The sequence below is a fragment of the Balaenoptera physalus genome, assembly GCF_965194825.1.
Source record: "Balaenoptera physalus genome assembly, chromosome: 1".
NCBI classification, from domain to species: Eukaryota; Metazoa; Chordata; class Mammalia; order Artiodactyla; family Balaenopteridae; genus Balaenoptera; species Balaenoptera physalus.
The window spans coordinates 25,400,682-25,420,548 of record NC_138882.1 but is presented as its reverse complement, the minus strand read 5'-3'; the positions used below and the strand labels follow the sequence as shown (position 1 = coordinate 25,420,548).

General features: G+C 34.0%; 1 protein-coding gene across 20 annotated transcripts in view; it reads left to right on the top strand.

The window, feature by feature from the left end:
* The window catches only part of CDC42BPA (CDC42 binding protein kinase alpha), a 316,154-nt gene that overhangs the window by 282,285 nt on the left and 14,002 nt on the right, over positions 1-19,867 (top strand). For 18 of the 20 annotated variants that reach the window (XM_082469813.1, XM_082469807.1, XM_082469806.1 and 15 more), the window contains 10 exons: positions 1,648-1,784; positions 2,475-2,614; positions 3,900-3,981; positions 6,174-6,390; positions 7,276-7,338; positions 8,248-8,841; positions 10,535-10,632; positions 13,079-13,163; positions 15,732-15,855; positions 16,532-16,649. In XM_082469813.1, coding sequence (XP_082325939.1) covers positions 1,648-1,784; positions 2,475-2,614; positions 3,900-3,981; positions 6,174-6,390; positions 7,276-7,338; positions 8,248-8,841; positions 10,535-10,632; positions 13,079-13,163; positions 15,732-15,855; positions 16,532-16,649 — 1,658 coding nt within the window. Of the gene's footprint in view, positions 1-1,647; positions 1,785-2,474; positions 2,615-3,899; positions 3,982-6,173; positions 6,391-7,275; positions 7,339-8,247; positions 8,842-10,534; positions 10,633-13,078; positions 13,164-14,455; positions 15,513-15,731; positions 15,856-16,531; positions 16,650-19,867 lie in introns of those variants that run through there. The other 2 variants (XR_014265738.1, XM_082469805.1) reach the window with 2 other exon arrangements.

The following is a 19,867-nucleotide window of genomic DNA, read 5'->3' as shown; positions in this document are numbered from 1 at the left end:
AAAGTAATCTGAGAAGGAATAGCCTCTATCATTGACTAGGGAGGTGTGTCTGAACCCAACGGAGAGAATTTGCCTTGTCTCATTGTGAAACTTAGCCAGTACTTATAAATGTGATTTTTTAATCTGTTTATCAGAAAGAATCCTAGCATCTACTTGGCTTTAGGTCCCTTGTCAGTTTTTACGAACCAGAATCATTTGCAGTTCCATAGTAGGAATTTTTGAGATCTTCCCAATTCTCTTCCCTTCTAAGGGTCTCCTGCCATGAAATTGGGCCTTTTCTTCAGACTGACTCTTTGCAGCCTACCAGCCTACCCTATAAAGCTGTGGGGACACATTGGACTATGCTCAGGCTTTCATAAATGTTGTATAATGTGGTTATAACCTCTAAAGATTCCTGTCATTTTAATTCTTCTTGGTTGAAATTAGATCCAGTATAGGACAATTATCTTATTGTTTCCATTGCCTGTTGGAAGAGAGATTTTTGCTTATTAAAGCAAATTTTAACTTGTTAGACACTCTGCTTAGAAGTGAATGAGTTGTCTTACAGAAGATGAATCGTTTTTGACAGTCAGTACTAGTCCCTCTTGCCTCTCTGCTGGTTTTATATCCATTTGTGATATACAATCCATTTTCCCATGTGTATGTGTTCCCATGATGGTATCCCTTCAGTTCCTCTTTTATTCCTTCCCAGATATTCTCCAGGATCCCCCTGAGAGTAGGAATTGTCTAAATAGATATTCTTAGTCTGTAACCCCTCCCAACAAGCTTGTTTGTTTTAAATATTTTAACCTTTAATTCTCAACCAACCAAGTCTCAATGGAAGAGAGTTTATTTTTATTTATCATTTTGTCTTAGAATCTCAAGTTCATCATTTAAGTATCAAGAGGTATCATGACAATACTCTTGGTAGTTACGTATGCAGGCTCTGAGCAAGACTGCCTGGGTTTGAATTCCAGCAATGCCACTTATGAGTTCTGTGGCCCAGGGCCAGTCATGTGTTAATGGGGATAATCTTACCTCTCTTAGATTATTACAGAAAAAATTAAAAACACTCAATAAAGTTAACTACTATTATTATCTTAGTAGTAATTTAAGTATATACAATAATATCAGTAACTCCTAAAATTTAAATTATACCTTCTTAATCATTGAACAATTTAAATTTCAAAAAGAGGGATTGGTAAAATTTGCCAGATATTGAAAAGATGTCAGGTAATTTAACATCCATCAGTGACTCTTGCAAGAGAGATTTCAGGTCAGATACCAAATTGCAGTGAGATGAAGAGTTAAAGAAAACTCCAGAAGCTACTCTTCTAAGAATTGAGTTTAAAACAGTTGTTTTATTTGCAAGGTTAGATTTTTTTTCCATCTATTTGCTTCTCATTTTGATCACTAGTGTTAACACAGAACAGTAATGTTGCATATTACAGTAATAAAAAAGTATTTACTATTTCTCATTGAAATTCTTATTGGTGAGCAAATGAATCAGCTCCCCAAGTGACAAAAATATTGTCAAGTTGTTTAAAGTAAAATCAGAGGTAAGCATTCATGTAACATGGCACTTTGCATGTAATGAGTGCTCAGTGAATTTTCTCTTTGTAAAAACGAATTTTTATTGAACACTGTTTCTTTTTTCCCCTCCAAAAGTGTGTGGATTTTCATGTCACATAACTTGTGTAAACAAAGCTCCAACTGCTTGTCCAGTTCCTCCTGAACAGACAAAAGGTCCCCTGGGTATAGATCCACAGAAAGGAATAGGAACAGCATATGAAGGGCATGTCAGGGTAAGTATGATTAGGTTGGGTTTAGATTAATCTTTTAAGGCTAATTAATGAATTAAAGAAAATCACCTTACAAACACAGTCCTTGACAGAAAATTAGGTGAATAAAATTCATCTAACAGTTTAACTTCATTCAGAGTAATGATCTGAAAACAAAAACCTAGCTTTTGCTCAGAATAAATTCCAAAATGTCTCAAAATTTTCTGTACTGTTCCTGTATTGTAATGAAGAGATGTTGCAATCTCCATAAAGGGGTCTTTGGCTCCTCATCTTGCTGGAGGGGTGGCATATGCTTATGAAGCATGAGATATTGTCAAGACATAATCTTACTTGTAATCTTGAATAATATTTAAAGTGTAAGCTGCTTTTCATCCTACTACCAAATTTGGCTTTTATGCTACTTAGAAATCCATGAATGTTATTTTAATGAATTACTGGAGAAAATTAAAATGGTACCATTAAAGTTTTTTTCAGAATATAATGTCAATCAGTGTTTGAAGAATGTGTTATCACACTTTCTCATGTTATTAATGATATATGTGTACCATCTGCTACTTTACCAAACACAGTGGCAGACTTACAACACGTGTACACTGTCTTTAGGTTTTCATCATGCAGTTACATATGTAATTAAAGGGGCTCTGACTGACATTTCAGTTTAGGTTGTTTTGTCTGTTTGTTTGCATGTCTAAGATCCCTAAGCCAGCTGGAGTGAAGAAAGGATGGCAAAGAGCACTGGCTGTAGTTTGTGATTTCAAACTCTTTCTGTACGATATTGCTGAAGGAAAAGCCTCTCAGCCCAGTGTTGTAGTCAGTCAGGTGATTGACATGAGGTAAGTTTGCGAAGGTGAAAATATTTGTATCTTTGCAACACAGGAATGAAAAGCGTGTGATTTTTCTTGTAATTGCATTGCCATGTTTTTATTTAAATCTAATTTCATGTTAATTTTCTCATTTACTAATATTGCCATCGTAACATAATTAAGCATATGAAATAAAGTGTAGTTATAGAACAGGGTGATGTGTGTTGGGTCAGGGAGAAGAAGCTAATGTTTGAAACCAAAAGACCAGTTTAAAGGTTGCTGGGGTTCTGGAGTCTCATGTGTGTAATGTTCATATCATCCATCACCTAAAGTAAAGGCTTAGGTACAATTCCAATGTGAGGAAAGGAAATAAAAATCTCAAAATCGGACAGGCTCTTGGAATATAAAATGAATCAGTGAACATTTAAGTAAGTATATCTCTTGAATGTTTCTAGTTTCATTTTTCAGAATCTTCCCCTGCCCCTTGGGGTGCTCTGCTTACCCTCTTCTCATGACTCTCTTAACGCCCTCCCTCAGTGATCTTATTGACTGCCATAGCTTCAGCCATCACCTCTGTGTTGACGACCCCCGGACATATGTCTCCAGTCCAGGTCTTTCTCCAGTGCTCAAAACTAGAATTTCTAGCTCTGGCTCACATTGGCATTTCATACCAGCATTTCAAACACATTATCTTCCCCACATATATGGAATATAAAGGAACAGATGCAAGAAATACTAGAATGTCAGTAAGGAAAATTTGACAGAACCTCCTAAGGGACCAATTACAGAAAGGTAGGGAGAAGAATCAAAGATAAAACTAAGATGTCAAGTCTTCAAGACCAAGAGAATGATGGTACCAATAACCAAATTAAGGAAGTCACAAGGAATAAATTATTGTGGAGGAAATCTGTTTTAGGTGTTGAAGGAACAGTAAAATGTCAGATGAGCTGTGTTGAAGGCACTTGAGATGTATTATGAGAGGAAAGAGGGTGCAGTCTGCTGGAGATGCTGCAGACCTACCAGGGTTCGAATCCATATGTACTTACTGGCCTTTTGACTCCGAGTAAGCCAGAAATGATTTCTAACTCTTGTATAATGTGGCACTGTTAAATTACACTTGATAAATTACTTTTGGCACTATCAATTACAAAGGGAGAAAATTCAAAAATTTTAAAAATTTAATTTGGATGTTTTGTGCAATTAAATTTTAAGGATTGCTTCATATGTGTTATTTGGATACACGCCTAAAACCACACACACATACCCACATACACTGACTTCTACTGTTTCCATTGACTTTTAACTTTTCCTTCAGGGATGAAGAATTTTCTGTGAGTTCAGTCTTGGCTTCTGATGTTATTCATGCAAGTCGAAAAGACATACCCTGTATATTTAGAGTAAGTATGTGTGCTGTAATTTGATCACTGAATTATTCGCTTTTCATGAGTATACGTTTTGCCTTTCTATATAGATCACAAACTTATTTGGAATAGAACCAAATCTTATAGACAATTTGTGCTAAGTAAATATTTAATTAGTAAAAGGCCAGTAGAAAGCATGAATAGGGCTTCCCTGGTGGCGCAGCAGTTAAGAATCCTCCTGCCAACGCAGGGGACACGGGTTCGAGCCCTGGTCTGGGAAGATCCTACATGCCACGTAGCAACAAAGCCCGTGTGCCACAACTACTGAGCCTGCACTCTAGAGCCCGTGAGCCACAACTGCTGAGCCCATGTGCCACAACTACTGAAGTCCGCGCGCCTAGAGCCTGTGCTCCACAACAAGAGAAGCCACCGCAATGAGAAGCCTGTGCACCGCAATGAAGCGTAACCCCGGCTCGCTGCAACTAGAGAAAGCCTGCGCGCAGCAATGAAGACCCAACGCAGCCAAAAATAAAATAAATTTTAAAAAAAAGAAAGAAAGCATGAATATATGGCTTCTAAAATAGATTTCCTCTTGGATAATATTTTTGAGTCACAATTCAATTTTCAGATAAGCACTACAACATGAAAAAATGAATAAGCATGAGATTTCTCAATTTTTTAAAAAATAGAAGTTTCTTTAAGATCTCATTTAAAAAGTTAGTATGTTTCAGTTCTATTGCTTTGTAATAACCACTCCAAAACTTAGTGGTTTAAGCCAACAGTGATTTATTTTTCACCATTCTGTGGGTCAGTTCTTCAGGTATACAGTTCTGGTGTCAACTGGGGTCTCTCATGTGACTGCATTCAGCTCATTTGGAGCAGGAATATCCAAAATGACCTTACTGTCACATCTGGGGCCTTGGTGCTGGCTGTTCGCCTTGGTACTTGGCTGTTCACTGGGCCACCTCAGTTCTCTGTATGAACTCTCTCCGCGTGGTCTCTAATCATCCACTAGTCTGGCTGAGCGCTCCTTCCGTGACCGACTTCCGTGACAGACTTCCGTGACCGACTTCCAAGAGAGCAGAGGAAGCTGCCAGGCCTTTTAAGGACTAGGCTCAAAACAGGCATAATAACCCCTCTCCATTCTGTTGGCCAAAGCAAGTCATGAGGTCAGCCCGGACTTAAGAGAAGGGGAAATAGACTGCATTCCTTGATAAGAAGAGTGGGATTCCATAGAAGAATTGTTGGTAGCCATCTTTGGAGGCTGTCTAATACAGGGCCATCTCGAATTGGTGAATTAAGGTAATAGAGGTTAATAAAAAGGACTGTTGCCTTAATGGTATGCCTATATGCTTTGTATTTGTCTATGAATCTTGTATATGAGGAAGGTCAGACAAAGACCATACTTAGTCTTTCAGTTCCTAGACCAACAACTATTCTCTCACCAGTACCAAGGGAGCCTACAGAGGCCCATTTATCTTAACTGATTCTAATTGTGGGATTTTATTGTCACTGCTGCTTAAATTACTTTTAATAAAGGATCCATAGATACATAATTTAATTCTGTTCTGATTATAGTATCATTGTATAATTATAAACCTTCATTTAAATACTAGCTCAAGTGATCTGGTCTTCCCTGAGATGAGTTATTGTTATGAAGTAACAGAGAATCTTAAGTACTTCTGAGTATTTTTGACTTTTTTAAAACAAGTTGAAAATCAGTATAGTGTAGTGCTTACAAGCGTGGACACAGGATTCCAGTCTAGTTGTGTGTCCTTGGAGAAATTAATTTCTCTGCGTCACAGTTTTTTTCATATATAAAATCAATATAATAACAATACCTACTTTGTAAAGATGTTGATAGAGTTAAATGAGTTAATACTTACAAAGTGCTTTGATCTGTGCCCAGTGCCCAGTAATTACTCAATAAATGTCAGTTGCTGTTGTTATATGACTGTGTGTAATGGATTTTTTAGTGATAGTATTCTGGCACTTTGCAGCAAAGAAAATACAAATGACACTAACATTTAGAATGGTATCTACTACCTTTGTCATGAATTATAATGCTAAAACTATTCTTCTGATTATGAATAGCTAAACTCTGTTAAAGTTATCACTTAATGAATGCTCATTTTGTTGGCTAGTGCTAAGCAAACTAGCATCCGTATAAAACTGGCTTAAAAGGTATCTGTTTGCTGATATCATGAATTTTGATTAAATTGTTCTAGGTCACAGCTTCCCAGCTCTCAGCGTCTAATAACAAATGTTCAATCCTGATGCTAGCAGATAGTGAGAATGAGAAGAGTAAATGGGTGGGAGTGCTGAGTGAATTGCACAAGATTTTGAAGAAAAACAAATTCAGAGACCGCTCAGTGTATGTTCCCAAAGAGGCTTATGACAGCACTCTTCCCCTCATTAAAACGACCCAGGCAGCTGCAATCATAGGTATGAATTCATAACATTTATCTTGTTATAATTGTTTACTAATATACCTTGTCAGCAGGGACTGGTTTTCATCTAGGAATCCCGGTGTCTAACATGGTATTTGTTATATCACAGATGCTCAGTAAATGTTTATTGAATAAATGAGACCATATTAGAACTTTATTTTTCAGTAAACAAGAATAAATACACTTTTCAAATGTGTTTTCTTCTGAAAAAGCAACAATGCTAAAGATTAACCTATTAACGAATCGATTTTCCGCTTGTGTGACTTAGGAAAAGTTGTTTAAAACATAAGCTGTTTCATAAAGCATAAGTTTCCTATGTAAAATGTAGGTACTAATTACCTTGCAGAGGGTTACTGTGAAGTTTAAATAAGATGGAATGTGTAACACAGAGTGCTCCATATATAATATGCCCTCAAAAATGGCAGCTTTTCTGTCTGGAGGTTTAAATTTTCACCATATTCTTACGTACACTGCCCACTCTTTTGTTACTTTCTAGTAAATAATGAAAAGTTTGATGAGTAGGGTTCAAATGCCTTTCACAATTTTTCCCTCCCCAAACAAGAAATGGAACTGGACACAGGGTGCTAACAAACTAGGGGGTTTTTTCTTTCACCTTTTATTGAATAAACATTTATATCTTTTTATAAGCATTGATATAAATTATTTTCTAATGATTGTTCTATTAAAAAAAGATACGAGGTAATATTTACCACAGTAATCTGAAAGGAAATTTAATAGTGCAAATTGTTATTGCTATTTTTTAATTACTGATTTTATTTATTTGGTTTTTTGTACCAAATTTCTTTTGTTATCTGTTTTATTCTATGAATTTACATAGTTTCTACCTAATAAAAATACTTCATATTTATGTCTTATATAGATCATGAAAGAATAGCTTTGGGGAATGAAGAAGGGTTATTTGTTGTGCATGTCACCAAAGATGGTAAGAGAAAATTATTTTGGAGAAAATATTATTGATAGAGTATTCTAACCTACAGATTCTGAATTCTAAAAAGAGCAGGATTTGCTCTTATTTATTCTGTAATTGAAATTTTCCAGGCCTAATTGGATACGTTTATAAGTCAAAAGATAATTTTTTAATTTTTATAATCCATCTGAGTTCTAAAACTTCCATGTGTATTATCTTTCTTGTGTCATTTTATTTACAGTTCTGCTGTATGAACTCAGATTGCATTTCTAAAGATGGTACATGAAAGAAAAATGCAACTTGATTTTTTTCATAGTTCTACCAGTACTAGAAGCAGTAACAGTCATTAAAATGTGTTTGTTGTTGGGGTCTTTTATCCCACAGTTTAACACAACAGATTTCTTTTTAGGGAGAGATTAAATACTGGGTGAAATAAAAAGGAACCCATTTAACTTAGCATTCTTGAATACAGTGTTCTAAGTTCTGTCTTTATATCAAGTTAGATCATGGGAAAACAATGCATTTAAACTTCATTAATTTGTTACCCAAAGAAATACCTTTAGTGAAACATGAGTTACTCAGTTTTTAAAAATAGTAACCCCATGGTAAACTTCCCTAGGATTTGGTGAGAGTAAAGAGGTTTTTCTTAAAGATCTGGCATGCTTTATCACATAGGAACTCTTTGCCATGGCTGCCAGAAATCTCAGTGCTAAATTTAATACCTTACTATAGATAGGTTAAATTAGCTTATAATGGGTGTAATTATCTTCACCTTTCTCCATATGATTTCTGATCTCTCATTTTTTCTGTGTGTGTATCTATGTCTTTATTATAAGTTGACATATTCTTTTGAGTATAGTTGGGATATAATTAATAGGTAAACAAAACATTTTGCAGTTGATTTATTATTGTTTCTTTGCATAGAAATTATTAGAGTTGGTGACAATAAGAAGATTCATCAGATTGAACTCATTCCAAATGATCAACTTGTTGCTGTGATCTCAGGACGAAATCGTCACGTACGACTTTTTCCTATGTCAGCTTTGGATGGGCGAGAGACTGATTTTTATAAATTGGCAGAAACTAAAGGGTGTCAAACCATAACTTCTGGAAAAGTACGTCATGGAGCTCTTACATGCCTGTGTGTGGCTATGAAAAGGCAGGTCCTCTGTTATGAACTATTTCAGAGCAAGACCCGTCACAGAAAATTTAAGGAAATTCAAGTCCCATATAATGTCCAGTGGATGGCAATCTTCAGTGAACAACTCTGTGTGGGATTCCAGTCTGGATTTCTAAGATACCCCCTGAATGGAGAAGGAAGTCCATACAGTATGCTCCATTCAAATGACCATACACTCTCATTTATTGCACATCAACCAATGGATGCCATCTGTGCAGTTGAAATCTCCAGTAAAGAATATCTGCTGTGTTTTAACAGCATTGGGATATATACTGACTGTCAGGGCCGAAGATCTAGACAACAGGAATTGATGTGGCCAGCAAATCCTTCCTCTTGTTGTAAGATTCTCTTACTTTTCGCTGTCTTATCTTGCTGTTTCTTTCTTTTTCCTGCTACTTCATCTCCTTTATGTATTCATTGTTAATAACAGGTTGTTTTTTAAGTCATCTTTGAGGTTTTTCCTAAGCATCAAGTATGTTTTATGTAAAGTAACTAACCATATGTAGTTAAGACCTAGGCCAACAGGGTCAACATTAACAGGAACATAATTAAAGCTAATCTTCCTATGCAATATTTTACTTAGATAGATTTTTAACACATACTATTGTATTTTGAAATAACCCTAAGGAGGTATCTTCATGGTCCCCCCAAATATAGTGCTTGTGAGCACTAATAGCTCATAGGACTTATTCTAGAGAAGTGGTTACCTAGTGAATTATTTAATCAGTTATGTGAAGGTATAATGTAGCATTTGAAAAGTGTTATTCACTTTTACATTTTTATCTAGGTAGGTAGATACTTTCAAGAAACATTAAGATATTAATAAATTATTGAATACTTATTATGTGTCATTTTACTGTAAGAGATATAACATTGAGCAAAATAGACAGCCTTACCCTCACAGAGCATGAATGCAGTAGAATGGATTCCTGACAAAACAAGTTGCAGTAGAATATAAGTGCTCTGATAGCAGAAGTACAGGCATGTAGGAGGAATATCTAATCCAACACATTTTGTTTTTAGTGGAAGATACTTTGAGCATGTTTAAATGCCGAAGGGAAATAGTCACTAGGGAGCCAGGGAAAGGTTGATGACTATATGATAAATACAGGAAATAGAGTAAGATCCCCAAGAGGCCAAAAAGGATGGAAGTCAGAATATAGGGGAAAGGATTTGGAACAGGAGGAGTAAAACCTCTTTCACTGCAACAAGATAGGAGGAATGGTGGGTATGAGTATAGTCAAGTTTAAAAGTTCAATATAAGAAAGTTTAGGAGAGCCATATATACTTATTACAGAAAAATTAGAAAATCTAGATAAAAAAAACAAAAGAAAAATACTTCTACCTACCCAGACTTAACTATTCTTGATGTTTTGTTTCTTCTGAAATTTATACTCTTATCTATGACATCATATTTAGAATGAATACTAGTCAGAAAATAATTCAAAGTATTATGTGAATTGTACAGTGTTAATTGGAATTAGAATAAGAATTAGAATATCTGGCTTTTATGAATAGCTCTGCCAAAAATTTAATTCATGACCTTAGCTTAGGTAAATCATTTAATCTTTCTTACTTGTGTCACCATTTATTGATGTTCATTCTTTCAGTAAGTATATATTGAGTATCTCCTGTGCCAGATGCTTTATCATACTTTCATAAATGTGACCATAACTCTTACCTGAAGATTTCACTACTTCGTAAGTTGTTTCACTGTCAAGAGCTTAACTACTTTAGGAATCAGTTATTTAAAGTGTAATGAAATTCCTTTATAGAACTCGTATGGGGCAAGGGAATAATATACCCTTGGTGTTAACAGGCTCCTTCTGTGTTATAATGGCCTTAAAACCTCTTCATTTATGATTTACGGGTTTTTTAACTTCAAAAATGTATTGATGTGGCTACTATATGCTAACAATAGGATTTTGGTGGGATTCCACTCTACAGTTCTTTAGCATAGATCTTTCAAAATGTTTTGGGTTTAGCAGTTAAAAGTAACCAGCCAGCTGTTCTCTCCTTCCCATCTCTCAGGTTACAATGCACCGTATCTCTCAGTGTATAGTGAAAATGCAGTTGATATCTTTGATGTGAACTCCATGGAATGGATTCAGACTCTCCCACTCAAAAAGGTAATTTAACATTAAAAAATGGGCTAAGTGAACAAATGATTATAAGTGAAACACTAATATGAATATTTAGCTATTTTTCACTAGTTTAGCATTTTCTGTCACATATAATAACATAATTGGTAATCTGGGACTTAGCTAAGAGTAGAAAAAAAGAAAAATCAAGCTGGTTAATTTTACAGGTAGCTCAGCACCATATTATTTTTTTTATTACATTTTGTTTCACTATATAACGTATGATTATTATAATAATGAACAACTAGAATATATTCTCCAACTCGAAAGGTCAGTGTTATCTTCCACTTTAGTTTAAGGAGCTCTGAAGGAGTATATTATTTGTAATTTTACTGTTTTTCACATAATGGTATGCAATTTTAATCCTGTGAGGACAAATTTCATGGGCTAGAAAAGTGATTAAAATTAGAACCAATGCTCTGTATAAGCATCTCATGATTAAAAAATAAGGGTTTCACACATTCCTAATAAAATATAATATTTTCCTTTAACATTTCCCTATGATATATAAAGAGAATTTTTACCATTAATAGAATGGCTGTTTTGCAAAAATGAAGAATAATAGTTTCATGTAAGTATATGCAGCGTGTGTCATTAGTTGCAGGGCAGGGTTTAGAGGAATAGGTAAAAGAAAGTAACCAAGATCTTATTTCAAAATCTGACCCAATTTTAAACCGTAACAGCAGTGGGAAAAGCTCTTGTAAATACTGCCAAATTTTATAAAACAACTAAATATGGTCCTCGAGTTTATAAATTCGGGCTGGTTACAATTAGTTTTCCCTTTTATGTTTATCATGTGAATTTTGAAGTATATATAAAAGAATATATGATCTTTATGAAGCATAATAATAAACTGATCACTTATGAACTCACCTCCTAACTTAAGAGCCAGAACATTACCAATTTTACTGAATCTACTTGTGTATTTTTCCCTTATCCTGATTATTGTGTTTATCATTCCCTTGCTTTTCTTAAAATACAGAATTTTTTGTATATTTAAATATTTCTAAACAATATATTGTTCAGTTTTGCTTGTGTTTGAGATAATAAAATTTTATGTTGTATATCATCTTCTGCCTTGCTATCTTCATGTATTTACTGTTTCTAAGATTCATCCATGTTACATGTACTATATATATATGTACACACACATATATATATTTCATTGCTTTTCACTACTGTAAAATATTCTGTTGGGTGAATAGATCACAATTTATTTGTCTGATTAGCAGACGTGAATTATTTCCCAGCTTTCTGGTATTATGAACGTTGCTGTAGAAGTCATATATGTCTTCAGGTGCGTATGTGCAGGAGTTTCTTTTAAGTCATATGGCTAGGAACGAAATTGATGGGACATGGAGAATGCATGTGTTCAACTTTACAAGATAGTGTCAAATTATTTTCCAAAGTAATTGTACCAGTTGACACTCCCATCATCAGTATATAAGAGTTCTTAATGACCCATACCGTTGTCAGAATTCATAGTTTTATAACCATTTATTTATGGTTATAAAGTGATATCTCATTGAAGTGTTCATTTGCATGTCCCCAATTAACAGTGTTGCTGATAATCTTTCGTATGTTTATTCATCGTTCATATTTCCTCTTCTGTGAAATACCTGGTCATGTTTTTTGCTCATTTTCCTGTTTGGTTGGTCATCTTTTGATTTATTGAAATTATTCATATATTGTAGATACTGGTTTAGTGATGGGTGTGGTGAATCTTTTCCCTGTTTGTGACCTGTTAATTTTTATAGTGTATTTTGTGAACATTTGTTGTTATTGCTTGAAAATTCATTGTTATAAATTGTAATGTAATATCATTCTTATCCTTTTTACGTTTATCTTTCTTTTCTTAAGAAGCTCTTTCCTACCTCAAGGTCATAAAGATAGGATCTTTATTTTCTTTCAAAAGTTTGAAAGTTTTGCCTACTGTGTTTATGTCTCTATTCCATTTAGAATTGATTTTTTGTGTATGGTGTGAAGTAGGGATTCAGTTTCATTTGTTCCATATAGATACCCAGTTGCTCCATCACCATTTGTTGACAGTCTCTCCTTTCCCCAGTGATGTACAATTTCATCTCTGTCATGTGTGTACGTTTAGTTCAAATAAGATTCATAAGGTATCTGTATGAATATCTTAGTATCATCGTCTGGTACTAATGGCTTTAAAAAGTCAAATTTAAGGTTTAAATGTATTTCTGCTTTTCTTTTTTTGCCCAGAATATTCTTCCTTTAAAATGCTATCATTATAACTGTGTTTGTTCAAGTTAGATAATTTTATACCTTTCTAGTCAGAATTGTTGATTTCCTTCCTGAAGAGGAAGGATAAATTAAAGGTCTTAATAGTGTGTGCTTTATAAATATCTCAAAAGTTTTATGATTTAATTTTTGAATTTTGTTAAAATACTAATTTTATTTTTTATTATTTTAGGTTCGACCCTTAAACAGTGAAGGATCATTAAATCTTTTAGGGTTGGAGACGATTAGATTAATATATTTCAAAAATAAGATGGCAGGTAAGAAAATACACATTAGTAGGAGAGCTTCATAGAAGTATTCTCGCTAATCTGACTGCTGAAGATAATAAGTGGCTCTGCCACTTAAACTCAGGTGTATCTTACTCCAAAGTCTGTGAAGTTGACCACTATCAACTTCAATACAACTTCAATACATACTATCAATATATTGAGATAAACTACTAGACAAAAAGTCGTTCTGTTCAGGCTCACATAGGCAAAATATTTTGTATAGGCAAAATATTTGATTCTGACCTACCTTGTTATTTTTCTGTGGAGTACTGAGGTAAATAGAAAAAGTATAACTGAATATATCTTCTGTACTTTTAATACTGTAGAACCTAGCCAAAATTTGTAGCACTAAAATTATGAAAACTCATCCAGAGTTCCGTTTTGGGACTATTGGAATACATCTCCTGCCAATGCATAGGGCTTAGAACTTTTGAAGTGCTAATGACAACATGGGCAACAGAAGCAGGGACAAGAGGAAAGTCACCAGAGGGCCCAGAGTCAGGAGAGGGAATGGGAACCTGGGTGCTATGGACAGGACAAGGGCAGCATCCAAAGTAGTGAAGTGAGTCCTGGCCAGGGAGACTGCACACATCTAATTAGGTTGATTGCCAGAGAGTGCCTCTGAACAGTTAAAATCTCACTCTTAACAGATATTATTATAATCATATAAGTTATTCTCATGTCTTAGCAACAAATTTCTCCGTAACAGAGGTATTCATAAATTTATGATCTTTTCTGGTGGATCTAGTTAATGAAGATGTAATTATGGTACATTATGTATTTAGAATAATAATTTGACTTAAATGTAAGTGAAAACATTGGCATTAAGAAAACACATTAAAATGTTTATAATAGTTATCTCTGGGTAGTAGGATTATTATATTCCTTAATGCTTTTCTTTTTTCCCCCATATTCTTCCAATAAATTTGTATAGTCTTATCAAAAAAAAAATACCGTCAAAAGTTTGTCATTTTTGTTTTGTTTGTTTTTAAGTACTAAGATACACACAAATTTCTTGGCTTCAGATTTGATGCTCTGGTATATCCTCTTGGCACTGGAGGCTTCTTGGTATACAGACTGGTGACTGTAGGAAAAGTCCTATGCTAAGAGGATATTGCAGTATGACTTGAGAAAGGATATTCAGGGATTAGACAAGATTAAATCCACCCTCTTCTCACTGTATGTAACGATTGTAGAATGTGTCCATAACCCAATTTGTCTCTATAGGATAAAACCTATTCCAACTCATCTTTTTTTATGCTCTCATCTTTCTACTCTAGGCTAGGAGTAAAGGTGGAGCTTGGAGAAGGAAGACCTGACAAAATTTCAACATAGTTGTCTTATCCTTTGAAAAGGAAAGGAAATCCTATTTCCTGTCTTATCCTTTGAAAAGGAAAGGAAATTCTATTTCTCTGTCTTGTCTGTTTCTCTTTCATCTCTCAGGAGCCCAAAGTGCTCTTGCAGTCCGCTGGCTGTCCAGAATCTCCCGTTGCCACTGCAACTCACCAAGATCTGCTTCACCCTCATAATTCTCAAATTCCAACTCTCAAATTCTCATCTACTTTTAAAATTTTATCCTTTTAACATTTGCTGTTAGGAAAGCAATCTGATAAAGCTATTATTATGATACAAGGAGAATGTTGCTTTTGTTTTTTACTAATCATCTTGCTTTGGCTTGCCTTACAGGCTCCTTTGGCTTCTTCCTACTACATTTTTCTCACTTTAACTTTTTGGGTGTTATAAACTTCTAAAGATTGGCTTTTCTCTTTTTCCTTACCTTATTTAGAGAATGGAATTCATCATGTTGTATGGATACAGTTGTCTGTTTTAGAGGATGTTTACCATATCCCAGCATGTTTTGGGAGCCCATGACTAAGAGTTTTGTTTACTTCTAGGTATTAAAATTGAGATAGGTGGGCATTAGGTGACTAGGTGTACATAATTAAGTATCCCCTGAAGATTAGAAGAGTAGAAATAGCAATAAGATTCTTACTTTTAGTAAAGGAAGCCAGAGTAAACACAATTCCTTTCCTGTACTCCACATCTTGCAAATTGGATCTACAAAGGACATGTTTTAATATATAAAAAAAATTTTAACTTATCATTTTCATGGATAATTTACCATTTATGCCTGATTACTGTGCAGGTCAACAATAAGAGCTTTTTAACACCCTAAGCCATTGAAACCAATACTGGGAAGGAGGGAGAAGATGGTGTAGAGATATTGGGGGTGGGATGGCCAAAGTGATAGGACACCAAAGCAACTACATTTTCCTTTTTTTCTTCTAGGAAAATTGTACCATTTTATGTTTATAATCAAATAAAAGTGAAAATATACTCTGTAAGCTATATTTAATTTCAGCATATATTTGTTTACATATATTTCGTTGAAAATTATTACTAATTTACTATGATTTATCAACACAACTTTAAAAAATCAGAATTGCATATACTTGTATAATTGAGTTTGTACTGTCTTGGAGATTAATGGATGAAAAGCATCTTAGCACTTTAAAGAACATCATTGTTCTTTGTTTTTTTGTTTTTTTTTAACAGAAGGGGATGAACTGGTAGTTCCTGAAACATCAGATAATAGTCGGAAACAAATGGTTAGAAATATTAACAATAAGAGGCGTTATTCCTTCAGAGTTCCAGAAGAGGAAAGGATGCAACAAAGGAGGTAGATATTTAATTCATACTCATCTAAAGATGCCTATAGCATCAGAAGGACTATTTGGTAATAATACTCTATTTGATTTGGAAGGAAAATTTGATCTCTGAAAGTCTGTCATCATCATCTATGGTGTTAAAAACTACAATAATGAATGTATTTCTCAGTGTAATTTTAACTAATACTTTCCAAATTGTGAGTGTGTACTAGATTAAAGTACCATATTTTGATTCATTTCTCTATGTATATGGAATAGTTACGATTTTTAGAACGTGGGCTTTTATAAACATAGAACATACCTGTGCAGATTAACTATTCTCATGACCAAACAGAAATAGGTTTGTAGTATTTCCAGTTACATATAAAAACATTTCTAATATATTAGCAATTATTTAAGAAGATGTACATAAAATGTTCAGAATTATCTGTAAAATAGAGTAGAGCTTCTTTGATATTTAAACACTAAAATAACCCTCTCTATTTTCCCACCAAAAAGCATAAGATCTTTTTTAAAATTTAAAACAAAATCTTCTAAGTAAATGTTTAACTTAGTATATTCTATTATTTTAATTCTATCCTTATTAACATGATTTCACAGTTTATTTTTATGAAACGTAATTTTTCTCTAAAATTGTCTAGATTGGTCATGGAATAAAAGCGTTTAAACAGGTGTTTTCTCTTACAGGGAGATGCTGCGAGATCCAGAAATGAGAAATAAATTAATTTCCAACCCAACTAATTTTAACCACATAGCACACATGGGTCCGGGAGATGGAATACAGATTCTAAAAGACCTGCCCATGGTAAGAGAAATGAAGAGTGAATGTGAATATAAATGGGGTTAAGACTAAGTTGGAGGGGGGAGGGGGTGGATACATATGAATGTGTGTGTGTGCACTTAAATACATATAAGACTTAAAAAGACATATTAGTATAATGAGGAAATGTTTATCTCAGTATATCACAATATATGTAAGATGCATAATGACATAGCTGATGAGAAAAACATAAAATATAGATGTGTATCAAAAACCAAACATACCAAGTTCTTATTTAGTTGAATACCCTATATACTTCTCCCATACCTAGATTTACTATTGTTGGAGAAATAAACCACCAGATTTGGAGACATTCTATACGAAGATTCAGAACTTTGTTACCAAATTACTAAAATTTCACTAAGTTTTAGCGATTCAACACAGATATTTGCCCCCCAAAGAACATTAGCTTGATCATTAACGGTCACACCTCTCATCTGATTATGAAATAAATCTTTTTCCTCTGCCCATTACAGACGTGTTGCCTAGTCAGTCTTATATTTTTAAAAAAGTACAACATAGGAAAACTGTTGTGTGGTTTGTTTTTTTTTTAACAACATGAAGATTGGATTCTTGGACCTAATATATTGAGATTAAGAACATTAGTGGAATTAGCTAATTATCCAAGCTCTGTAACATTTCAGTATCATGGTACTCTCAACAAACTATTGAAACTTTAACATGACTCTTTTGATAGGTGGTGATAGCATCTAGATTTTGCACAGAATTTTAGGCATGATTTAAATGCTATGACAGTTTGGGAGGTGATATGTAAATCTCGACCCAAAGCTTTTTCTGAGGCAGTCTGTGTTAATTACCCACACTACTTAACTCTACTGTGATAGAAGATATAGACATGTATCACTGACAGAAAAAATAATAGGTAATACAGTTTGTACAGTCAAGTTTTTTTAATAAAAATGTTAAGCTCTTAAAGGTAGTTTTTGCATTTCTTTCATAGGAGGAACAAAAAAATCTGCACTAATTTGAGCCTGAGTTCCGCATTATAAATATCTCAATTGACCAGTTGCCCTGTTTAGGAATGGATGTGATGTTCTTACTGTCATTGTTTTTTCATCATCATCAAGATATTATTATACGATTATAGTACCATTACTTCCTTTCAAATCATTCACAATAGTCAGTTAACCTTTTGAAATGGGGATTTTTATGAGCCGTGCTAGGTAGATATAAATAAAGTATGCAAAAAGATTACAGCCAATCTTGATATAGTAATTAAAACAAAGTAAGAAATTTAAGGCTGAGCATAAATATTAAGCTGAAAATATTGAGAGTAAATAAAGGCTGAGTTTACATAGTTAACTGTTACACTTATCTATCATATCTAAAAGCTATATACTACTTTTTCAGCTTTTGCCTGGGAACGAGAGTTCAGATTTTTCTCCATTCTTTTCCCGTTCTGAACATTTACTTAAGTCCTCAGTCTGGTTTTCCTTTATTCTCAGAAGTAAACGGAGCAGAGCCACACAGTCCAAAAGCTTCTGTCATGTTTCCTTACAGAAGCTACAAGGTCAAGTACAAAGTACCTTAGGAGAGAGAATTTTTTAATGGTGATAAACAGTTGAAATGTGAATATATGTATAGCTTATATTTGATAGATCAATGTGAAAATTTTTGAAATTTAGTTAGCAAATAGTTTTTCAACATCTGCTATGTAGGTAGCATTATGGAGGGATAGAGGCATACAAATTTCAAATACATCCATATGTTGCAAAGCAACATATCAGCAAATACAAAATTATTTCAGTAGTGAACAAGGTTTTAATGGGTATTATGCTTTTAAAATTAAACTTTCTCTCACACTTGCTTCATTCTGGTGTACAAAAAAAGAACAGTATGGTTTCCCTCTCATATATTCCAATAACATAGCAAGAAGAATTATGGAAAATTTTTCTATAAATTCTGTTATATCCCACAGTATGTTCCTTAAGGAGAAATAGTTTTAGGATTTAATAAAATGTTCCTCTGCTTGACCAGGTGAAAAATCAGTTTGCTAATGTTCCAGAATTTTTTTCAGACCTTCATTCACAGTAAGACTTGGTCTTTCTACACCCTGAATAAGCACACTGAAGCAAAATGTGAAATTTCAAGCATTGTAAGAACTTTCATATCCCAGCATCCCTCCTTTTTCTCCCTTCACCCTCCCACCACTTAAAGTAAACGAAATCTCTATTTTGTCGTTGTTGTTGTTCAGAATAAGGTCCATTCTTAATTACTGGGCAAAACAAGTTCAGATAGCATTTCCCAAAGATTCAACATCAATCTGACCCCATGACACAGGGCCTCCCGTGCTGGCTACTTTTTCCCATTAGACCTCTTGATTTTTAGTATTAGTGTCACTGATTTTGTTAACCCATGACTGCCTTGCTGGTTCTTTTTGTAATTAACACAAGTGACTTTTTACCCTAGAGGTGCAATCCAGTTTTTAATGTTCCTTTCATTCCTTTCATGTTTTGTTATCACATAAGCACTTTTGAATGCCCAGGACAAGAAGTTGGTGTAAATTTTTGAAACCTGTTCACCTGTACATGTAGTATTGTAGCAAAGATGTTATGTGTCTGAACTCCTGTTCTTTATTTTCACCTGACTTTCTTCCTTTCACTAGCAAAGAACATAAAAGCTGGGGTTTGTCATAGGCATCCATTTAATCACTTAACAAATATTTTTTGATATACTGTCATGCCAGAACTGTACCTACCTTGGAGTAGACACTGGTAAACAACACAGTAATATGCATGTCTGAAAAGAAAATAATACACGTCTGTACCTCTGTGTGTGTGTGTGTATGTGTGTGTGTGTATACATGTATTAAAAAGCTTGTGATATTTTAATATAGTCTCAGATTTTAGTATGTTCTTTCCACTGTAATTTTCTATATTTAATGAACTATTTCCAAAAATAAAGATGAATTTAATTCATCTAACGTTAACATGTATAAGAAGCACTTTCAAATACCAAAGCCATGATGTTGTCATTCGTGCAAAGAGCATGTACCCCAGAAATTTTTATGTTTAACTTATTCAAATCAGTATTGCCTTTCTCTGAAATACTTACAAGCTTAGAGAGTTTATTGAATGTCTTTGGGAGCTTATTCTGTTTCCTTTGTACCAAAATGATGCTGAAAAGGGTTGTTTGCCTCATGAATGTGGAAAAGATAGTAAGGGTAAGGAGTCATTTTTTTC